Genomic DNA, 22,953 nt, shown 5'->3' on the forward strand with positions numbered 1-22,953 from the left:
TCATATCCACCCTTCCTTATCTTCAGTGCCCCAGTAAAATCACCAACCAGCCTGGCAGGGAGTTCGGCAGCACAAAGGATTTCCCTGACTCAGTGCTCCACTTCGCCCGCAGTCACCCCCTGATGTGGCGGCCGGTGTATCCAGCTCTGCGCCAACCCGTGCTCGTTAAAGCCAATGTCCCCTACAAGCTTAAGCAAATTGTGGTGGACCGGGTGGAAGCGGAGGACGGGCAGTATGATGTCATGTTCATCGGCACAGGTAAGTGCATGTGATCCCTGTCCAGATTCAGAAACTTTATCAATGGTCAGAAAACTGGTTAAATTGTTATTGAAGTAAATAATTATTTAAGAACATGGGGCTAAATGTGGACCATACAATGGGTCTCTTTGTCTTTCAGACATTGGTACAGTGTTGAAGGTTATCACTCTGCACGGTGGAAACAGTCTAGAGACAGAGGAGATCACACTGGAGGAGCTACAGGTCTTTAAAGTAAGTTTTACCATGTCTCGGTCTTTATGCATGTCAATCACGTCTCTTCCGTGTCTCCTCATTGTCAAAGAAATATCCTCCTTGAATTCACTCTCAAGATATTCAAGGCGTTTTCTCACATTTTGGAATACCTAACTTTAATTATTTTCACTATTGCAGGTTCCAACTCCAGTTACATCCATGGATATATCCGTAAAAAGGGTAAGTTGATATGACTGTAATTTCTTACTTTCAAACTCAATATACTAAATATCATCTTCTTAATGCCTTATTCCCTTTTTATCCTCACCTCCCTTTAAACAGCAAGCCGTTTACGTGGGCTCTCCGGCAGGTGTGGCGCAGGTGAAGCTGCATCGCTGCGAGACTTATGGAAAAGCCTGTGCTGAGTGCTGCCTGGCCAGAGACCCTTACTGCGCCTGGGATGGCTCATCATGTGCACGATATGTGCCTGTTAACAAACGACGCTACCGCAGGCAGGACATCAGGCATGGAAACCCTGTTCTGCAGTGTGTGGATCAGAACCTGGGTGGTGAGTGTGACTACCTCTCATCTTCTGGGACCTCTTTGTTCAATATGCGGGACTCGCCTACTTCCTCTGACTTCCTTCAGTTCCAAATAGTTTCCTGGCAACCTCCTGCTGACTGCGAGAGTCTGGACTGCACCCAGCCAAATGTCCAGCCTCAATGTCAAACCACAACTTTTACTTTTTACACCAGACTATAGCTGTTTCCCCCCCCCCCCGTTTTCAGTCATTGTGTTAGCTGGCTGCAGTTTCATATTTTAAATAAACACCTTAGAGTTCTTTCTCAGTATGAAAGGCAAAGAGTGTTAATGTGAGACGTCAGTCCTTTTATCTGAAGCTGTTTGTTGTGCAGTAAATCACAGTTAAGTACATTTTAACTTTGCTACAACCTAGAACTTATTTCACATGAGATATCGTTGGGTTTTGTGAGACATTTTTTTTTAATGAAAAATAGTGTGGGCATTCGTGTATACCAGATTTTTTTCATGCCTCAAACTGGTCCCCACCAGTGATGATCGAAATGTTGGTCCCCATGTAACATGAAAACCAGTATGTGTATAAGTGACCTAAAACTTTCTCAACTATCACACTAAGAAAGACACATAAGTGGTAGAAAATGTACTAACGTGATGCAGAGGTGAGGATAGGATAAAGTGAGCAAAGGTAAAAACGAGAGAAACAAGGCTGTACAGAGGCAGGTAAAAAATGGGGGTGTGAAGGTGTCGAATTTGTGTTTGCTCACCTGAGTGTAGGAACCGAGAGCAGGTGATGAAACATGCCTCCATTCAAGTCTCTGGTTGAACCTGAGTTCAACAAGGTTCCTTTGTTCCAAGTGTCAGGATGTTGTTAGAGTAAGATTTCCACTTTCTCAGACAGTCACTGCCTGTAGCAAAGTCTTTCTCCTACCAGCACATTTAAAGATCAAGAAAACAGAAATAAAACTCCAACAACAGTCACCTTAAATTCGATCATGATACACCAGATTGCGATGGATTGCTAACGTAAGGACCGATTTGCTGGGTAAAATAAAAGACTCGTTTTTTACAGTTTGCACATGAGAATATCATCTTTAATGTGTGTAACAAGTAGTCAAATAGACCTATTGTATTACTATCTAGATAGTGCCGCCTCCAAATAACAGTTAAATACTCACCACTGAAATTATTTTGATGGTCAAAAGTGCAATTGCATACAAGCAATCCACCTGTCCGCACCTCATATTTAGATCAACATGGCAATGGCTATTCAGTTGGACGTACGTTTGCTGTGCTATTGGCACTGGACGGAAAATGACAACTGTGTAAGTCTGAAACTAGCAGAGACACAGCCTCCCTAATTCTCTCTCTTTCAACCAGAAGACCTTGACATGACGGAGGACAGAGTGGTGTATGGGACTGAGAACAACAGCACCTTCTTGGAGTGTGTTCCTCGCTCTCCGCAGGCTACTGTAACCTGGTTAGTTCAACAGCACGACCACAAGGAAGAGGTAAGACAGCAAGCAAATGGCCAAAATCAATATCAGGAAAATGTTATTGCTGCAAATCAAAAAATCTGTGTATCTCTGATAGATGAGGTAGAAGGGGCGGGGGAAGTTTTGAGAGACAGGCAATGGATGATATGAAACTTCTGGCAAACAGTGGCCTGACTTACTGCCTGAAACACTGAGATTTGTGAGTGAATTTGGCACTTGGCCGACACATTTGACAGCCATTTGACATATGGTTGAAATTGAGCAGTTATATTTCAAAGGAAAGTGCACAACCGCTCTTTTACTCTTGAATAAACAGTGGATTCTTTGCAAGCATGGAACACATGCCACTGGAAGCTGTGGTGTCACTCAGTCGCTACCAACCTCTGTGACTTCAGCACGGTGTTGCAAAGTCCTTTTCAAATTACTTCTTTGAAAATTATGTTGTCCTGAATGTGTGCCCACACCCATAGTAATTTTTCATCTGTTTGAGGTTATGTTTTTTCAAGCTTAAGTGAGTACCTCAGTGAGCCATGCAAGAATTAAGGCATTACCACCCCTCCTCATTTCCCTGCAAATAAACATGTGGCTGCCACTCTGGCTAACAGGGCAGCCATGTTTGTGTTGGCACCAAACGAATGGAATAAGTGAGATGAGGAGGTAGGAGGTTGATAAAGAAAAGTTCAAAGGAGACATAGTTGAGGCAGGAAAAGGAAAGAAAATACAAAGAGATTGAGAGTAAAAGGAAGGAAAAGAGAGTTAAAACTAACAGTGACTGTTCCTGAGCTCTGAGTTTGGTGGATTTCAATCTTTTATTCTTTAATAAAAAAAAAGAGATTTAATACTTTCATGAATAATTTAGATTTGCTTTAAAAGTTGTATTTGTTACTGCATTCATGTTATTCACTTGACTGCTTAAAATAATTTCTCATATGATCAAAAGGCTTTTGAACATCTTCAGACAAGTATGAGTCAATGAGTGGAGAAACATAACGATGCAGATGCCTTCACACATGAGCACTGCATGGGAATGTTAAACAGTTAAAAGCCAATCATGCTCACTGGCAACTGCTGAACAGGCTCAGCTGATTCTGATTTTGTATCAAGATGGTAACAATAAGAAATCTTAATAACTTTGAAACAGAGTTCATCGTTGGGGCGTAGATGTCCCCAAGGTTCTCAATGGATGTATGTTGATTCGAAGAGTCTCAGATTGATAACTGCACATGGATTTTGTGACATTAACAATGAGTAAGTGAAGCAACTAAGTTTAAATTTTTAAATATTACACTCGGATGGTAACTTTATTTAATCAATTTTTGATGTGTTGCTGTTTTCATGTATAAAACATCATAGACAATTACAATATAATGTGAGACAATTGTTAAGTTAAGTAAAAGGTCTCTCTCTGGCTTCCTTAGGTGAAGTTAGACGATCGTGTGATGTCTACAGAGCAGGGTCTCCTGTTCCGTCGTCTCTTCCGCCAAGATGAAGGTGTGTACATCTGTCGCTCCCGGGAGCACGGCTTCACACAGACCCTGGCCCGCTTCACCCTCCAAGTCCTCCAGGGGGAGGCCGTGGACGAGCTCATGGCTCGTGACAACGCCGGCCTCTCAGACTCGTTGAAAGACAGATCTACAAGTGGCTACAGAGCATGGATGCCGTGCAGCTCATACACCAGGGCTGGCTCATCAAGCCAAATTGGCCAATCGCGCACATGGTTCAAAGATATCATGCAGCTGATTGGGCCGTCAAACCTGCCACATGTGGAGGAGTACTGCGAGAGGATGTGGTGCAACGACAAGCTGAGGAGGAAACACAAGAGCATGCTGGAGAAGTACCGGCAGGCACAGGAGAGTGCTAGGAAGGCTCGCAGCAAGAGCTCCGGAGAACGGAACCGGACGCCGCGGGATCTGGGTGCATGGGACGAGTAATGATGACAATATGGGAGGGAATACGAAAGTAGGACAAGAAAAAATGTGGAACAAGGGTATCAAGACCATCATCATAGTTGAAGCTTTGGCACTAGAATTTTTCAGAATATGGGAGATCAGAACCGTTTTTCAGCTTTTGCTGGTCATTAAACCTTCATCAAACAGAATAGATTTTATGAAATCAGTTAATGTGTAGGTCTGATGCTTGAGCTTGGATTTGACTTTAGCCCAAAAGAGGACAAGTGTTCAGTTGTCTGAAAAGTCTGCACAAACTGAAACGGAGAAGATGGTGACACAGATAAAGAGGAAATAAGAGACAATCGTTCACATACACTCTGAGGATGACATTTGAAAATCCTAATCACCAAGGCCCCCCCCCCACTACTTTGCCCAAGTATACGTTTGAAATTACATGAACTGTTTTATTCATACCAGTCAATCTTCACTGAGAAAACCCTCAACACTTAACAAACCTCAGATTTAAAACTGTATGCTTGCCTGTGGATTGACTTTACCAAGAGCAAGGTCTGTTTAATGTCTGCTTTTGCAGCCTTGCTGACTCTTTGATGAACCGTGTGTTGGCTCATATTATTGTGTTAATTGTCTCCTGAGACTTCAAGCTGCACGAGGCAGTTTTCTTAATGTAAAGGTCCAGTTAAATTGAAAACTGGTGCTTGGAGGGAGAGGAAAGGTACATCTACATACTGTACCTTTGCATCTTCGGAATACAGAACAGCAAATTTGTCAAATGCAGTTTGGACACACACAATTATTTACCTTTTTTCCCTTCACAACCAGATTGGTGACATTTCACACACTGGATTAATCTCTTTTGTCTCTAACAGACCATATCTCCTTGCTTGTTCTGCTCTTGACATAGTTATACAAGTCATGCTTATGCGTGATTTCATTCTAAGACACATCTGCCTCTGATGTATATTGGTTAAAGGCGAATGAAGCTAATGAAGCACACATATTTAACACACTCTGTAACACACATACACACACTCACTCTCTCTCTTCTCTCTTACATAAACTGACATCCCACTAACCCATAACACTGAATACATAAACTCATCTAGCTCAGACTGGAAGCTACCATGAGACGAATGTTGATAGTTCAACAGATTAAATGCACATTGATTTATTTTCACTGCAGTGGCTTTCCATTGAACACCATCTAGGGATCACAATCCCTCCTCACTGAACCTTAGAGGCATATTTCACAGAGGCTTGTTTTCATGCTTTTGGTTTTCATACCATTCGCCCTCTTGGAATGTACCTAAAGCTCACACTCAATGCTCAATATTCACTTTCTTGGGAAACCTTGGTTGGATCTGTTGAATAATGTTTCAACATCTTCAGTAACATTTCATTGTTAAGGGTAATGATAATTTGGGTGATAAACTAACTAACCTCCCCTCACATGTTAATCAGCCACTGAACTCCCTTTCCCACAGTCCCTCTGTCTGCTGTAGCTTACCAGTGACAGTGGAGGGAACAGGAAAGGTCAAATGTAATGACTAATGTTTCTTTTCTTTCTGCTTTGGAAACACTGGTTTCAAGTAGGGTCCATGATTTGAACACATGATAATCCACCTTACTATTGTCATCAGTTTTTATTGTGAAATATTACTTTTCACAGTTACAGAATAAACATAAGGGTTCCCTGTCCACAGGTACAGGTGGAGCAGAACAGAGAGCGTTTACTTAAAAGATTTGACTGAACAATAAGGATAAAGAAAAAGCAAAGAAACTGGTTTAGAATAAGGGGAGATATGACTATTGTTAGTGCAAGTTGTAAAATCATCAGTTTCCCATTATAAACTGTTCTTTTTTTGTTATTTTCACAAGTCAAGGGAAGCACCATAGCACTCACAGCAATGTCATAAGGCAGGAAAGTAGTGGGCCCCGGCCCCTAATATGACGACATATTAAAAACATATATAACCCCACCTTTCACCCCAAAAATGGAGAATAGAAGAATAAATAATAAAAAATATTATTAAAGGAGGGAAGAACAGACAAAACAATAATAAACAATTATAAACTGTTCTGAAGTTATATGTGTTGTTTGAAATATATTTAAAAACAGCTACATACACAATCAGAAAGTAACCATGTACAGTAGGAGCCAAAGAATGGAGGATGACCAATGGCTGCCAATGTGTTACCTCATGTGAAATCATTTAATGGAGGACGGTAAATCTTTTCTATGAGCCCTATATATATTCTTAAAACTAGCCAACAAGCAACGCTGCACCTATGAAGTTGGTGACTTTTTGTGACCTTTGTGGCGAATGGCCTCTCAGGAGGTCAAATGAGCCGAGAGGAGGAACTGAGATGAAACAAAGAAAGGAGTGAGAGATTAAAATAAAGGTACTATGAGAAACTTGTGAATGCTGTTTTTACAACTCTAAATAATTGTAATTAAATATCCCCCATTTCATCAAAATGAAGTGAGAATGAAAAAGACACACATTCTCCCTGGTTTATACAAAACACAAACAAACGAAATCTATTCATTTTCTCTGTAACATTTATTATAGTTTAATTTTATCAAAATTTTGTGGAATCTGCTCTGGTCTATAAAGATAATTACAAAATCGTACCTATTATTTGTATGTTGTGGTGGTGGTACCAGATTTGTTTAAGTTTCTGCGTTTCTAGGTCCTGAAATTCCCTTGTGATTAGAAAAGATTTTATTGTATCTTTAACAACAATCATTGTGAGATGGAACCACCAAAATAAAAGCTGACACTCTTTTTGCTAGAGAAGTCAATAACACAAGTTCGATAAGTAGTAGCAGGAAAAAAAAAGAGCCATCCCTAACTAAATATCAAAAGCATTTTAAGTACATTTGTACAAATTGTGTCGTGGTATTGCATCTGATGTTTTATATATTTACCTCTGTAGCTAGTTGTGTTCAGTTCAGTTTCTCAATTCTCTTGTTTAACGTTTTTTGGATTTAAAGCACTTGTCTTGCCTTAATGTTGAACTGCAGTATTTTACAGTGCATAATGTATAAGGACAGCTGATAGATGTGTTGTTTGTCAGGGATTCAAATACTCTTGGACGTTGTCGTACTTTTTTTTAAACTGGGGAAGTGTTTTAGTCCTGCTAAACCACAGCAGACGATTTCACTGATCAGCTGATCCTCCTGATTCTGTTGAGCTAATTCATTAAAATGTGCACAGGCTCTGACATTGACGGCTGCTCTGCAGGAAGCAGTCAGGAGGTTCAGCCAGTGGTAGAATAAGAGCCGCATCACATATACTTAATGCAAAGCAAATAACGCTGATCAGAGTTCACCGAAGCATAACTCCATGCGAGGCCGTGATTTGCTTGGTCACAGGAAGAAAAGGTTTTAATCGCTTCCTCGCTCTCACGGATTGAAAGTAACCGGAAGGCAAAGGTTCGTCTCTGAAATATTTGCTTATGTGAGACCAGACCCTTAAGAAGAGACTACAATAAAAACATTTGAACTTTTTAAATATTCTTCCACGACTCTGGCCGCAGTCTGACTAACAAACTAGAGTTATTATTTTGAACTTGACAGGTTCAACAAGCATGGTTTCTGTACAGATTTTTTTTTTACTGAAAAACACCAGATACAATATAGAAATTAGGTTAAAAGATGTAAGCATGGTTGAATCAGAAATGAACATTATCTTGGTGTAATGTCCTATTATTGTACTGTAAGAAATGTGTGCTGGCTGTGGGGTCTCCCACACAAGGAGCCTAATTTAAGTGTGTATTTATGTTTTATTTAAGTGTCTTTCTACCATGCATGCTGTGTAGTTGTATGCTGTTTAACAACAATAAAAGTTGATTTTCTAACATAAAGATGGTCCCTGACTGAATATGTTAAAGATTTAGATAACTTAAATTTGCAGAGTCGGGGGGCGGGGGGGGGGGGGGGGAGATGTACTGGATGGATAAGCCTAATGACGCCAGTGAGATAAACAGAGACCAAACAACAGCGGCCTGAAATGAGCCATTTTTATAAACTATAGCTTTTACCCCACTGAAAGAAAGACATGCTCTATTTAATACTGAATCAACAACGAGCAGACTGCACACCTGGGTTAGAAAATGAATTCAGATCATGTAAGTTTAACACGAAACCTCTTGCTGGTATTTGTGAGCTTTTGTGTTCAAACTAGCAGGAAGATATGGGAGTGTGTGATTGCAGATTTACAGACCCAATTTTGGCCCATTAGGTTAGCCAGTTACTGGGTCTGGTCATGCGTGTGATCTGAGGATAATTGGGTAGTAACATCTGTGGAAATGTGCAGTAACAATGGCTGCTTGTCACTTAAACAGACCATCTCATAAAAAACAAACCTGCAATGCGACTATTACTGCAACCTCATGAAAACGCTCAAATATATAATTAACGTATTTGGTTTGCACACCCGGATGTGAAGAAGTACGTGTAAAAAGACCCACAATCACGCACAAATGATCCCACGCCTTGCCCTGCGTAAAAACTCCAGAATGTCAGTTCTAAGGTCACATACACTGTATAAACACCTTTGTTAGTTTGGATCAAGCCTTGTTAGAAGGTTCTAGTTCTCAAAGTTGTTAATGAAATAATGTTTGTTCACTGATTCTCCTTAACGTGAGCAAATCCATTGATCAGGGCAAATGCATTGGAATGAACTGACTTTGCCATTTTGGATGCTCATGTACGTGACCCTTTCTGAATGTGAAGCAAGGTAAAACCTTTCATTGGGTAGTTTTTGATTCTTTATCACATCTCCCAGCTTCTCATGCTCCTAACAGTAGCATTACTGCTGCATGTTGTCAGCTGGTTTGATCTCTCACTGTCCATGCACTTGAAGTGATGCATACACCTGTATCATTTCCTCCATAAACAGCAGCTCTGTGGTGGAGAAAAAAAGTACATAAGTCAGTGGAACTTGCTGTTAACTGAAGTCCTATAAAGTGAAGTGACCTGGACCAGAAAAAAACAGCAGCTGTTATTCAGACATCTGCATCTGTTCATTTATCCCAGTCACCTCAGCGGAGTGTGCGAAACCACCTGTGGATTTTATTTTAATAATTTATGTGCTTTCTTTGTGTGTGTGTGTGTGTGTGTGTGTGTGTGTGTGTGTGTCTGTCACACATCATTAGGCAGCTGCAGACCTCAGCTCATAGGCCTACCGGTCTTTTGGGAAGTTTTATCTTTTTTTCAGTCTCCAGTAGTTTCTGAGAAAACAAACACTCACCCCGCAGTGCTTTTATTTGCAGTTATTTTTCTCACGTCTCAAAGACTCAGCGAATCTTTACTTTTAAATGTTCCATTTTTTATACTTTTCTTATTTTTTATTTGATCTTTTTGTTTCCATAAAAAGTTTGCCGTATGTCTGTGTTATATATGCCTCTCAGAGTGACTCTTACTTCTTGTTTTACTTAGAATTTAAATAGTGTCTGTCGGTTGTGTGTTTTATATGTGCATGTACCTGTTCCTGGTGCTTTGATTGTTGTTTTTGGTTTATTTTTCTGTGTAAAAAAAGCTCCTACTGGAGCTGGTACCTACTTTACTGCCCGATTGTCATCCACGTTTCTCTGTGGACCTGAGGCCTGTTCTACAAAGTGCCCCATACCCCAGATATCTTTCTCTAATCCATCTTGATTTAACCTAACAAACGCAGTCAGGCTCAGCAGTCGCACAAAGCTGGTTATCAGCTCTTTAAGTCAACCAAGGCTTTCCTACTTAAGAACTGAGCGTAGGGCGATGCAGACGGGCTGTATTACTGTGAGCACATTGCTCCTGCGTGTCAGGTTTGTTAAATTCAGCTCCAGTAGCTGACAAAGGTTTATCATTCCCTCCGATGAGGATCTATATCTTTTATTAAGATACTCATCAGAGTAGGCACTAGGATTTAGTCTGTCTCTGAAGACCTTTGTCCTCCCTAGAGACCCTCTGAGAATCCACATCAGTAATGTCAGGAGGTGATTGATAATTTTCTTTGTAAAGGATTATCTCTCATCTCCAATTTAACCTGTTACGGAGCAGGTTAGCTGTTCAGCATAAGTTACCATGGTGATTTAACTAGATTAGAAGTGTATATTCGTAGGAAAACGCTGAAGTAAACCTGAAGTATAGTTATGGAAACACACTTGACCAGTTTACAGTCATTATACAATCTGATTCAAACACGGCCAATCAGATCTCAGAATAAGTCTCATTCAAAGGTTTAAGGGAACTAAATAAGTCTACCCACATACATTTAATAGACATAATGGCCTCAAACGAAGGGACCTAAATTACTGTAATGACGCGATATTCATCGTGGGAATTTTGTTCAATGACATGGTCTGATAAGAGTAGGGTAAAAAAGTGTTTTTAAAGTGTTTTTAAAACGCTTCTGATTCGATCGAAAGTCACGCACATGCACACACAAAACATGATTGTTGTCATCCACTTCCTCTGTGTCCTTTGTCAAAGGTCAAACATTTTGTTGCTTTCCTGTGTCTGCTGGGATCTTGAGATGCGTGAAGCCACAACCTTGTGTCCAGTCTTCGTGTAGATGTCATTCAGAAACTTTTAACATTCAAAGTTGTTGGATAAAGCAGATTTCTAACCTCAGATTTCGGTTTCATTACAGCACCTCCCAGGAGTGTTATTGTTCAGAGGCCGTTCTCCCAGTCAGCCTGTTAACTTTATGTCCGGCTACAAACAATTTCCCTCTTTCAGTTTTACCGGTTATCGTACCCACTGGAAAAGTCTGCTGAACTCATTGATCCTGATTGGAGACATGAGGTTCAGCTTCACACTGACTGACTGCAGACCCCGCCCTCTCCTATACTGCTGTAATTTCCACTACATATGTTGAATAATTGCTCTTTGGCTTACTTCAGCTCAGTTGCAGGTTGTTAGATGACAGAGCCTCAACTATTTGCTTCTTCAGTAAAAAAAAAAAAAAAAGGCAATTTAAGCACTTTTAATCCATAGTCCTTTATATCTGTGGGTTAAACAATGGGCCTTACTTACTTGTGCAAAATGTTGTGTGTTCTTCTAACTTTAGAAGAAGAAATGATAGAAACAGCAGAACGATATTTACAATTTATGTCTAATGCTGAAACATTGACTCTAAATAAAGATGGACTGTATATAAAACGTGATGCCAAAATATATCCCAGACACTGGAAAAATTTACATTTGAACATACATCAGTTTCTTAAAAAGTATCTAACATGACATATTTTTGCAAAAATTTATTTGAAGTCGGTTTATAGTTTGGACCACGTCCCATTACTAACATGGAGGAGACAGGTTTTATTACCTATAATGCAGCCAGCCACCAGGTGGCAATTGAGATGCTTTGATTTCCCTTTTATGAAGCAGTCGTATCGTCCATCCTTACAAACTGACTATGTGATAAATATGTAATGTATGGACTTGCAGCTTTTCTCCTGAAGTAACTATATCCATAATATTCAAACATGGTGAAAACATGGTGTTAAGGATGACATAGACTTTTACATTTCTGAAGTGTTTAGTTGTTATATCAAATATGTGATATTAAAGGGATAGTTCACAGAAACGTGCCACCAAGGAGGATATTAGAGGACTTTTACGGTACAAACAGAGTGTAAATGATGCCATGTCAAGTTAAATATTAATTAACTTGTTCTTCCGCACGAGCAGTATATAGGCTTGCTTTTTTTGTTGTTTTTCTACAACTGAAGAAGAGGTTCCCTTTAATTCAGTTGGATTGGATTTGGCTGCTACCCTGTTTACCCCTGATACTCCTAAAGTGTTTTGTGGACTTAAACACTTCACCCAAACTCCCATCGGCATAGTGGGGAGTGCATAATAAGTGAACTTACATTTTTCTGTGAACTATCTCTTTAAATTTATATTGTTGACTTAGCAACAATAACAATCAGTAATGTTACCTGTGTTGCACAGATTCACTTGAATAAAGGCTAGAAGTCAGTTTATTTTTCAAAAAATCTGTCTACTTAAGGTATTGTTCACTATTACTAGCTGTGTTACTCAATAAAAGATCTCATCTTATCTGAAGTTTACTTTCTAAGGACCAATTTAAAATTGTTGACAAATTCAATAAAATTGTATGAAGCTTAACAATGATTTATTTTCTTTTTGAAGTATCGACACAGCTAGAGAAGATGGTACTCTGGGAAGAATAGTCAATGATGACCACAAACAACCGAACTGCAAAATGAAGAAGGTCTTATCAGAGGGCAAGCCACACCTCTTTCTCTTTGCATTGAAAGACATTTCTGCTGGAGAAGAAATTACATATGACTATGGAGGGACTGATTGGCCTTGGAGGAAAGAGGTTTGTCACAATTGAGTTGCTGAATGTCAGTGTGAAAGTGATGTTTGTTTGATGAAATATTATGTGTATTGGCTAAAACATTATAGAGATGCTGAAAATATTTATTTTCTCAGAATTTAACCAATACTGGGTTTAACCTGTCTATTATTTTTTGTTTTGCCTTTTTTAACTTTGCAATCGGTCATGAAAATAGAGCCTTGTACATTTTTGGGCTATACAATTTAATTTATTTTCTTTCATTTCTTCACTCTTTCCTGTTTGATTAATTGTTGAAATCATTGAACTTGACGTCTAGGTACCAATGAACGGTTGATTGATTTTGAGTCAAATACAGGAAATATATCAGTATTGCCTTCACTGTGTGAAGTGAACTTGAATCTACATTTAGTTTTTTCTTAACATCTATGTAACTCTAAAGTAATAAGTATGCTACCAGAAACATGCTGGTTTTAGGGGTTTAATGGGGACCAGTCATGGTCCTTTTAGAAGACCAGTCTCAAACACACTAGTCAGGTCTCTTGTTTTAGTGGGGACCACGGCCACTGATTCATAAAGTACACATTCAATTACACGTTTTTTATCTTTTCTGTCCTTAAACTTAAAAAAACACCATGTAAGACATGTGTCTTTGGACTTGAGCTGAGTTTGCATTCTACCAGTCATACTAGTCATTGGTCACAGGTCAATTCCACCTTCCAGACTCCACCATAACTTGTTCTCAACTGTAATGCTTCCAGCAGTGCTATAGCTGGCAATATATGTATTACAGAAATCAGAGCGAAATTGAATATTTGTAAAGTTAGAATGATTTTGAGTCAGATACAGGAACTATTTCAGTAATAACTTCACTCTCAGCTGTTGTTGTCTTTTGTTTCTGCCTATTGCTATTGTAGCTGAATTGAAATAATGTTCCTGATCACCAGCTACTCAATAATGATGTTAAACTCATTCTTCAGGTGGCTGGACATTCAACTGTCGCTGTCACTGACTCTTTTGAGGCTGAGATCGCCATGACTCCTGAGAAGGATCCTCAGGAGAAATCATTCTTCAAGAACCAGGTACTGATTTGTGTCTGAATTATTATATTTTATGTATTCATACTTAAGGTTTAACTCTTTACTCTTTGGTCATTGTAGAAGTGATTGAACTTGAATCTACATTTAGTTTTTTCTTTATTCAAATGTATTTACCAAGCACATGCTGGTTTTAGTGGTTTAATGGGGACCAGTAAAGGCCTTTGTATGCTTCTCCGAGTCCGTTACGGACGGACGGACGGATCGGACACTTTTTGATTTATAGTTCTCCGGTGGTGAAACCAATTCGGCACCAGAACAGTAGGTGGCGCAACGGAAGACGAGCTTAGAGAAGACTACCTCATGAGTTCTCAGAAGAAGTCCACGTTCATTAATAACCTCGTCCCGGCTTTTCTCACACACAGTGTACGATGGCAACTAAATAAAATAAAGTGACACCCAGCGTATCAAAATGCTTATGTTATCGTTTCTTAGCGCAGCGGTTCCCCGGTCTTGTTTCCGAACTGCGTTGCTAATTCCACTGCTTGAAGTTACACGGAAGCAGCTAGCTTCCCCCCCAGCTTCCACACACAGTCAGCAGGGACTCCGGATACTAACTACTACCAAGTGTTTGCTTCTAACCTGACGGTGTTTGAGAAACAGTGTCATGATAGCCGTGGAATTAACGTCCCTCTTTAGCAATTTGCAATATTGAATTAGCTTGGATCCCTAAAGAATGTATGCATTAAACTATGAAATGGTCCGAATCTCCTTATTCGCCTTACCTCAATGTTTCTCCTCCCTCTCTCCCTCTCCCTCTCTCCCTCTCCCTCTCTCCCTCTCCCTCTCTCAGCAGCAGAATGACAGGCTGGAGGTGGGATCACATCAGATACCAATGCAGCGAGTCCAGCCTGAGCAGCAATCCAAGTCGCAAACAGAACCTGTCCTGCTGGGTGTCAGAGTGCGGCCATGGCGAGTTGACCGGCATCTGCCGTTCCACTCGACGCCGCTGGATGCACAAAAAGAGAAAAACAAACTTTAACAACAACAACCTCACCACAATTCCTCATAGCAGCATGATGCATACAAAGAGAAGTATAAATACCTACTCATTTTGGCAGCATAGTAGGGACATTTGCTGATGTCACCACCCGTGGCTATCTGGACAGGCAAGCCAGCATCTAAAACATCCTCCTGGATGGCTCCCTGTGAGAACAGTCAGGCGGCGGCTCGCACAGAATTTGCGTTTCCGCCTCAGGTGTGTCCCTGCGGTGATAGACTGCGGTTAGAGTCAAAGATGAATCAAAAAAAGATTAAATTACCAGGTGCACAATTCAGAAAGCACCGCAAAGTAGAGGAGGAGAAGAAGGAACAATATAGAGGTAAGAATCACCCGATTGTGGACGTCATTAATGTTTATTTTTGTCGACATGACATGATATGCTATCAGTACAGCTGATTTCAGACTTCTTTTTTTTATTATATATTTTTAATGTTTTTTATAGCTTACAATTTTGTTTGCCTGTGTGTGCATCTGTATACAGTCCAAAAGTTCTTGGGGATGCATGACAGTTTGCGTGGTATGTTGGGGGGCGCCAATTTGAAATCCCTGCTACCGCTGCTACTTACATCCACAGTCAATATTTGGGGGCGTGGCTTGTTGTCAGCAGTCCTGGATGCCTCTGTTCTCTTTAGTGAGGGCGTTCTCCCTTTAGTTTGTATTCTTTGGTGCGTGTTCTCTTTGGTGTGTGTTCTTCCTCTAGTTGATAGGTGAATGTTCGAAGAAGTCCACGGCAAACAGGGACAGCACTTACTATACCCAGGAATCAACCTGATTTTTAAAAGCTAAGCCAATAACAGAAGTATTGAAAAACAATATCAAACAGGAATATGGACAGCATTTTACCCATTGTGACGTCCTATTTCGAAGGCATGACATCAGAACAATGGAATCTTTCGAAAGCAGGAAAACCTGATGTGGCCACAATAACCATACTGGGTGAGAAACTGCTGGAAATTGTCTTTTTAGTGACACAATCCACCCTAAAGGGTCATGTGAGCACCGCTGGGCCTGTGTCTCTGAATGGTGTGATTTGCTTTTTGGGCAACACACTTCCTCCGATTTTTGCTCAGGCTCTTGACGTTCCAGATGAGGTCAAGCTGGTCAGCTCAGAGAAGTTGACAAAGTTGATTGTTAAAGAGATTGCAGAGTGTGTCAACTCTGTCCTTTCCATGAGCGTGGACAGTGTGAAGGAAACTATTCCTCGTATCACACTTCCAGAAAGGCTACAATGTATGATTCAACAGGCCGGCCAAATGATCGAAGGACTCATGACGAATCTGAAAAACCAACAACTGGTCAATAAAGAAGACAGTCAGTCATCATCCTCATCCCGGAAGACAATCTCAGAAGACAGAGAAAGTCTTCTGTCAGCAACATCCAAAACTGTCCAGGAGATCATTAAGGATGAGGTCTCTCAGTTCACCGAATCTTCTTCTGATGGAATTTCTCTGATTCTGACTGATTATGAGCAGTTGGAATCTGGCTCCACTCTGGAGATTAAGAATGTTGCAGATGATGTTGCTGAGGTGATTGTGGATGAAATCATGTCGCAAAACCCAGTTGATCTAGAAACAGCCCAAAGCACCCCCTCTCTGAAGAAAATGTGTGGAAGGATTAAGACATGCGCTGCAAAGCAGTTTGCCCAAGCGTCCATTTGTCATATTGTGGAGAGAATGGATAACAAGTACTTTCACAGCCCTGACAACCCAGCCTTTGACAAGGTTTTAGGTAGGCAGTCAATGCAGTCTGTCATGAGTGATATTGACGCTCTGCTTCCAGCAGTAGTTGGTGAGATACAGCAGGGGCAGAATGTTTCTCAATGGATTGATGATATTTCCAGTGGTAAAACCCTCGAGTTAACCATTGAGCTGAAAAATATCCTCATCAATCACATTGATAGGATGAGACCCAAGATCCCCTCACAACCAAAAGCCTCACAACCAAAAGCCTCACGACAAAAGCGCATAAGCATAATGGTTTTACCACCACGTGCTATCATATCAGCTGACATCGTTGCCATGGTGTGGTGTTTCCTTGGAGTAATGAGGTGGTGGCTTCACACACAGTCAGAAACTCTCACTTCCAGGGTGATAACACATACTCTAGAAAAAGCTGTTTCAGAGGGCTCGATCGGTGGGGCCAGTCTGCCTTCGTCAGATAGTCAAGGGTCTGGCTCAGAAAGCGAGGTGACCACATCTGAATTCGAGGAAGAATACAGCGAAGAGCAAGAGGACGAAAGGAAATCACTCATCAGGATAATTGTTATGAAGCTGGTTTCGAGGATCTTTGATAAAGCAAAGGTGCTCGTAGAGCTCAGATCACCAAACACCATCATCGAGCGTCTGATCGAAAAAATATGGATCGAAATCGAAGATGACGATTTTGAGATCACCCCAAATATGATGAAACGCCTTGACAAAGTAATTTTCAAAAAAATCAGCAAGAAGAGGCCCAGTGTTTTAAGTGTGATTTTGGAATTAGAAATGAAAGACCCAGCACTGGAAGAATATGTTGTATCTTCCTTCAAAGATCAGCTTATGTCACCAAGTTCCTGTGGATTTTTCTCCTTTTTTTCCTTCTCCCAATTCTTTTCATTAAAAACTATTTTCTCTTAACAACAATGTTGTTTCTCTTGTGTTTGGGCTTTTTAGACGGATTGCTCCTCTCTACGTCTCTGTGTAAGTCTCCTGTTGTTCGGGTTTCCTCCTACTTTGCCTCCCACTTAATTAAAACAATAAAATCTCCCAACAGAGAGTGTGTTTATGTGCATTTGTGAGAGTGCGAGAGGGAAACGGGGCGGGGGGGGGGGGGGGGGGGGTGTATTGAAGGTTGTTTGTGAACAGCGAGGCGTAGCGTGATGTGAGTTGTAAGCAGGCAGGTGACTAGCTGGTAACTAACCTTGCAACTTCAATCCAAACAACTGAAGCAAGCACATGAGTGCACACACATACACACACACACACGCACAAACACACACTGATCTTCAGGGAGACGGCCGTTGATGTGGAGGCTCCACTTTGACTGATGATGATTAATCTTCAGAGAGGAGACTGGCTGGGATGGAGAGATGTAAAAGTGATATTTCTCTTTAGAGCACTGACATGTCAGTGGAACAATTCCTCAAAAGGAAAACTTCAGCGACAAACGGTTAAAACAGCTTGCTTTGGCGTCTTGAAGTCAGGAAAACAAGTCTGAAAACCACATAATTTGAAAGAAATAACATTATTTCATCCGGTTTTCATTGTGAGTCATGTTTTCACTGCCATTGTTGCTGCTTTCACACTTATTGAGAATTGGTGGTGGTTAGATATGTTTGTACTGCTTGGCACAGCGGCTTTCCAAGGATCTGTGTGAAAGGATTTGTGTGAATTAAAAAAAAAAATTACAGCTTCTTTTTTCATTTTGATAAAACCTTTTATAAGATATATGACAAACTTGGACACTATAGGCTGACGTAAATGTTCTAAAAGTTGTAGAGGTTGTTCAAACAGACTTTTATATGTAACACAGATGAGCTTTTTTGCTGGCTGTGGTGTATGGTCTGTACATATTGTTACACTTATAGTAACGATAATTTTGACAATGATAGTTTACATACAGTTAGGTGGAAAAAATAAAAGTAGATGATGACAAAATCTCATTGTGCAAGCCACTCATAAGTTATATGTTGGGTTTTTTTATGGTGATAATGGAGGGAGTGGTAGGCAGAAAATATTTGATTGGAAAGTCAGACATTATCTCAATGAGTGGTTGTAAACAAAATGTTGCCCCAATCATCTAACAGTACTGCATATTTTGAATCTCCATTGGGAAACAACGATGGGGCAAAAAATGGGTGATACAGAGACATTGACGGAACTGAGAATGGCAAAGGACAAGTTGTAGACCAAGACCTGAGGAGGAAAAATAGGGGAGGAAGAGGAAAGAGAGCGAGGAAGAGCAAGGGGGCACAGTGCACGGTTTACTTTGATTGACTCAGGGAGTGGAAGCTGTTCGAGGGAAATGAAGGAATTGGAGCGTGAGGGAGGCCTCGTGGGCAAAGAAGGAACGTTTGGTCATTAATCTCTCATGTTGAGTCCCACGCAGCCGCTGGGGAAAGAGGAAATAAAGAATACTCAGTTTTAAGTGTCACAACCTGTTACGTGTCTGAACCGAGGATGTTAAGATATCTATTCCAGTCCGGGTAATAAAAGTCATTACTCACTAGATAGATAGTGTCATTACACCCCAATCTCACAGGACACAGTCCACACACACACTCAAACGTTACATGACCCACTTTGAGCCGGACTTTTCCTTATTTATCTTTCAGTATTCAGACCAATATCATTTATCACTCACTGGCCCCCTGATGTTCCACAAAACCACAGCGACCTTCTCTCCTTCACGTTGAGGCCCTGAATGTGCTTCTTCCACCAGAACCACACAGGGATCCCCCCCCCCAGATGCTGGAAATGAGGCCTAATTAAAATGGTGTGTAAAGATTTTAAGCACCTCGATCACTCCAAGGTCATCGCGTAACAATGAGGAAAAGATGACTCATCCGTTGTTTTGTTTTCAAATGAGTCCTGCTAAAAACAAAAGATGACGAGGTCGTTTTTCAGATCCAAAGTTCATGACAGGGAAACAGACTGGAGTCAACATTAAAACACCAAGTTGGACAGAAATACCACATCAATGACAACATCAATATTTTCGACAAATGAATAATGTACTGCAGGTTGAAATCCAACTGTTAACTTTATCTCAAGTGACAGCAGTGTGGAAAGTGGGAGAAGAAAATATATTGATATCACCCTCTATGTAATAATATTAGTCTGTCAACAACTGTTCAAAATGTCTGACTCCCTGTTGAATTAATGGATTATGAGATGTTATTAACTATTCACAGATATAAACACTTTGCATTTGTTAGTAAAAACAGCTTAATCGCCAAAAATGACTCTTACTTAATAATAGTTCGTTTCCATCAAGATACAACATCCTCATAGCGAACGCATGGTGAAGACATGTTCAATGTGCTCACATCCACAATGACAAATGCTTAACCTTTTATTTACTGCCATCTCTAAGGAGAAAGCTTGATTTACAACACATTAACCTCATCATCCTTTACCGAGCCTTTATTTGTGTGTGTTTTTTCACGCAAATCTAGTTTTAACAGCCACTGATCCAGGAAGGTTTTCTCCATGTTGCTGCTGATAATCAGTGTGTTTTTGTGGTGAGAGAGAGAGACAGAGAGAGAGAGAGAGAGAGAGACCAAGGCAAAGAGCACTGTCCTCCTCCTGCCAGTGGGAGACATGGAGAGACCCACACGGAGTGAGACACACACATGGGAGTAGAGACAGGAGAGACACAGAGGAAGAGACTGAGCGGCCAGGCCAGCAGAAATAGCTGGACCCTTTCAGATGAGTTTGTTGAGTTGAGGTTTGCACTGTGTGAAGAAAACAAAACACTGTAACCTGAATGGTTTGTCTCTGGCTGTTGTGGGGAGACCTCGGTGGGATCAACATCACAGAACAAACTGTAGATCCCACATTTCAGTTATCAGCATTTATTATTGGATAATACCTGCACACACAAATGTTCTATCTGCACATGCAGCACTCTCTCCAGTAGGAGCTAGGGCGATGGTTGAGAGGGGATGGCAGAATTTACAGGTTTTCAAAGTTAATTTAAATTATTGGTGATTTTAATTTACAGGGTTTCATCACCCTGCAAATCACCGACTGGCACTACAGGTAGAAATATTTGAAAAATAATCCAGCACTGAGTCTTACTCTCGAATAAAATGTGTTATTATAGAGGATTGTGGTTTGTTGAAGATTCACACTGAGAGGATTCCCCTCTTCCCTGCATGCCCGATCATGGCCATGATTTTATACAGCCACAACTCACCACTGGCGTCAGTCAAACCAACCATCCACTTGGTGTTTTCATGTCATGTCACAGTGTTTTCAGGACGGAGCCTGTCATCAAGGACTGCAGCCGTGGATGTTTAGCCCTGTAATTTCCTGGCATTTGCTCGATCCTTTTCAACAAATAAAAGAACATTGTCCGACCCTGAAGCAGATGTTTGTTACAACGCAGAAGAGAACATGTGTTTTCATGCTGTGTGGCTCAGAGTCATCCTTTAGGTATTAGAAACGGATTGAACCAGAGACAAGGAAGTGCTGTTTTTACCCAGAGCGGAATAAACAACTGAGAGGAGAGGACCGAGCACCTGGTTATTTAAAGCTGGAAGTAAAAATTACAGCAACGCGCACACATGCCAAATGTTAAGTGAATATTGCTTTGTCAATAACGCACGTAGCACTGGTTGTTTACTGTCACACACAACTCACTTCCTGTTTTTTTTCCTGTTTGGGGAACAAGCTGAGGCTGGATTCGATCCATTACCAGATTGCTTTGATTATGTCAGTGGTAATGACTAGCCTGAAAGAACCTGTGTGTGTGTGTGTGTGTGTGTGTGTGTGTGTGTGTGTGTGTGTGTGTGTGTGTGTGATAGCTGCAACAGCTGTACTCGGTAATAGAGCAGGCACTTCTGGAACTACCTTAGACAAAACGTTTTCTTACGCACTCACCAATTATTGTTAATGTTGTAAAAATGTGGAATTTCTCCCTCTCATTCAGATTAATGACATTTTATTGGCATGACATTTTGATTTGAATTATGTTGCCACAGCACAAAAATAAATATTGATGCAATTTGAGTTTTCTAAAGTGAATATGGTTTAGATATGTAAATACAAATAAATACACAAATGCTCCCTTTTGTAGTCTGTTTATTTTCCATCTTTCCTTCCATTTTAATGCATGATACACACTGTAATGTCACTCTCACACACAAACACACACACACACACACACACACACACACAAGCACACAAGCACACACAGACACATATTAGAGTCTCTAGAGTCCAGTGAAGCGAGTGACTATTCTCGCTGTGTGTTTAATTAGAGATTAACCTTTGGACAGTTTGCGTAATCAGAGTTAATTGATTCTCCAGCCAGAGGGGCCAAGTGTGTCTGTGTGCGTTTGTGTTGCAGAGTGTGTGCTGTGTGAAAGGTGGTGGATTACTAAGCAACTTCCTTCCTAAAGCTGTGGTCCCACCTTGACCAGCAGGAAGTCATGCTCCCTCCCATGTGGTCTGAGGGAGGTATTGTTAACAGCAGGACAAGCTTCCTACTCTGTGTGTACGTGTGTGTACGTGTGTGTCTGTGAACCGTAAATGAACACAGGCTATACCTGATGGTGTTCAACACTTTTCATCCAAAACTAGTGGACAAGTGAAAACATGATGACTACTCACTGTGTTGTTTCTGTTCCTGTTCAGCTGCAGGTACCTGGACTTCATTCAGTTGTAAGCTCCTGTAGTCTTTTGAAGGTAAACAACTTCAACAGTAATTGATCAAATGCTTAAAAGTGATTTAATATAACATTTTCTTGACATACCATATAACATAACATATATCTTCCTCATAATAATGGCAGACCTTTCCTCAGTGTGAAAGGTAGACATAGTTATCTTCTTCTTCTTCTTCTTCATTCAGAAATCTAGTGTCTACTGTTCCCATAGTGCAACTCAATCCCCAGCAGCCAGAGTTTCAGGGTTTTCATGCTTGAAGTGAAAACTCAAGCAGTGACCAGGAGTCAGTTACAAAGCCATAGTTCTTACCTAAAATCCTCTTTATTTTTTTTCATGTCAAACGTTGTAGCTTCGAGCCCCAAATATTCACAGCAGACCTGTCTCAAATCAGGTGTGATGATCTTGAACAATGAACAACGGAGCAGTTAAAGGGGAAAACTTACTTTAACCATCGAGGTGTTAGAAAACAGTCTGGGTCATATTATGAGCAGTCACATGGGTCAATTTCGGAGGCTACAAGCTACAGAATTTTGTCATTCAGGCGTAAGGTCTGAACTCTGCACTCAAGCCCATGGCTTCTGACATAAAGAGGTGGTTAAATGAGGTGTGATTCAGGGACACAACAGCCCCTTCACTGGCATAGGTGCCTGAATGAGCTGATTTTGCTCAGGATACATTTCCCTTTGGCAGGAGATTTACATTATTACCGGGGTCCAGACAGCTCTTAACAGAGCTCAATAACGGTCGGATATTTAAACTGCCAGCTTACTGC

The 22,953-nt window shown here is 40.7% G+C and overlaps 1 protein-coding gene across 2 annotated transcripts in view; it reads left to right on the forward strand.

Moving 5' to 3' along the window:
- The window catches only part of sema3bl (sema domain, immunoglobulin domain (Ig), short basic domain, secreted, (semaphorin) 3bl), a 65,223-nt gene extending 56,963 nt beyond the window's left edge, over positions 1-8,260 (forward strand). The window contains exons 11-16 of one of the 2 annotated variants that reach the window (XM_053425266.1): positions 27-258; positions 398-489; positions 649-690; positions 793-1,018; positions 2,368-2,498; positions 3,902-8,260. In XM_053425266.1, coding sequence (XP_053281241.1) covers positions 27-258; positions 398-489; positions 649-690; positions 793-1,018; positions 2,368-2,498; positions 3,902-4,414 — 1,236 coding nt within the window. In that variant the 3' untranslated portion in view covers positions 4,415-8,260. The remainder of the gene's footprint in view (positions 1-26; positions 259-397; positions 490-648; positions 691-792; positions 1,019-2,367; positions 2,499-3,901) is intronic. The other variant, XM_053425267.1, reaches the window with a different exon arrangement.
- The last annotated feature ends 14,693 nt before the right edge of the window (positions 8,261-22,953 follow it).

Source organism: Pleuronectes platessa, chromosome 6 (assembly GCF_947347685.1).
Source record: "Pleuronectes platessa chromosome 6, fPlePla1.1, whole genome shotgun sequence".
Lineage (NCBI taxonomy): Eukaryota > Metazoa > Chordata > Actinopteri > Pleuronectiformes > Pleuronectidae > Pleuronectes > Pleuronectes platessa.